Source organism: Anopheles bellator, unplaced genomic scaffold, assembly GCF_943735745.2.
Source record: "Anopheles bellator unplaced genomic scaffold, idAnoBellAS_SP24_06.2 scaffold02313_ctg1, whole genome shotgun sequence".
NCBI classification, from domain to species: domain Eukaryota; kingdom Metazoa; phylum Arthropoda; class Insecta; order Diptera; family Culicidae; genus Anopheles; species Anopheles bellator.
In genome coordinates, this window is record NW_026686435.1 from 1 (window position 1) to 1,464 (window position 1,464).

The 1,464-nt window shown below is 56.8% G+C and overlaps 1 protein-coding gene across 1 annotated transcript; it reads right to left on the bottom strand.

Moving 5' to 3' along the window:
• Positions 1–6: 6 nt before the first annotated feature.
• On the bottom strand, positions 7–1,266 carry LOC131214756 (protein CBFA2T2-like; the record flags this gene model as incomplete). The annotated part of the gene is made up of 5 exons (XM_058209087.1): positions 7–39; positions 107–274; positions 346–720; positions 781–955; positions 1,022–1,266. Coding segments are annotated over 5 exons (996 nt in total), but the record flags the coding sequence as incomplete, so codon positions are not given.
• Positions 1,267–1,464: the final 198 nt, after the last annotated feature.

Here is a 1,464-nt window from a genome sequence, read left to right on the forward strand (position 1 = left end):
GCAGGTTTCGTTTGCCTTCCGTCCGCAGTTCCAGCAGGCCTGCCAAATAGAGGACAATCACAATCAGGTCAACAAACACACTTGGGACAAGGCTCCGTGAGCTTACATTTTGACTACCGCTCGTGATCGACGGTTCCGCATCGTCGTTGCTGCCACGGTGCAGATCGGTGAGCATTTTCTCCATCTTCAACCGCTCCTGGGCGATCATCTCCAGGGTGCGGGCTTCGGCCGCAGCCACAGCGCGCTGGATCTCCATCACGGCTTGCCGTTTGACCTAAAAAAGTACCGAGACCCACCGTGAGTCACTCCGTTTACCGTTCGAATGCTAACACGCCGCCCCGTTACCTGGTTGACGGACTCTTCGGCGGTGCGCCGGAACTCGGATATCTTCTCCTCCGTCTGCCGCTTGATGTCGGCGATCGAGCTGTTGTCCTGGTGGTCGCGGGCGTGACTGTTGTCGATGCCACGCTGCTGCAGGATCGCGATGGCGCGCTTCGTCTTCTCGACCATCGCCGAGATGCACGTCAGCATGGTGTGAATGTTTTTCCACTCCTCTTCGCCACTGGCCCCGCTGGTCGAGCTTCCGGTTAGGCTTCCATTACCAGCGGTGCTACCAGCGCCTCCACCAACAGCACCAGCACTGCTACCGCCGGGAGGAATTCTGGGTGGCCGATGACCATCGGTGGAGGCGGCTCGCAGATCGTCACGGTGAATGGAATGCTAAAAGATCAGACGGTCAGTGATAGCACAGTGAATTCGGGCAGATCTAGGGGAGCTTACCAATCCATCGGAATGTGGATGTAGCCCGCCGTTCTGGTACTCGAACAGGGCCGGATGAGTCGGGTAGAGCTGCGACGCACCGGACGCCAGCAGCAGCGAAGGATGCGGTCGCTTCGTCGGTGGCAGCACGTAGTCACTCCACTCGGGCGGTCCTGCCGGATGTGTGTCGTATAAGCTGGGGAAGGCACGATTTTTAGGTTAAGGACACCCGGGGGTCGTGACGCGCCACGCGTTGACATACTTATCAGAAGCTCGTCGTTTCAGTCCCAGCCCGTTGATGGAGGATCCGGAGCCGGCACCACCTCCGGACGCAGCACCGCTGGCGACGGCGGCAGCGGCTGCTGCTGCGGCCGCCGCTGCAGCCGTTACCGAGGACGAAAAAGGACCCTCGTGGGGCAGAAATATTTCGGCCGTCTCGGCCAGGTTCTGGACGTACTCCATGACGCTGCTTTCGTTCGACCGGACGTACTGTGAGGAAGTCTGGAGAGAAGAAGAAGAGGGAAAACAAACCAAGGATTAGTATTAGTTGTTTGAGCAATCGATCCGATTCTTCATTATGACGATTATCCAACAAAATGTGCTCCATTAACCAACATAACCTTCCTTTCATAAGTTACTGCATAAATTGTCCCAGTCTGCCATGGCCGGGGGGTTCAATAAAATGTCCGAAAAAAGGTAATAAAT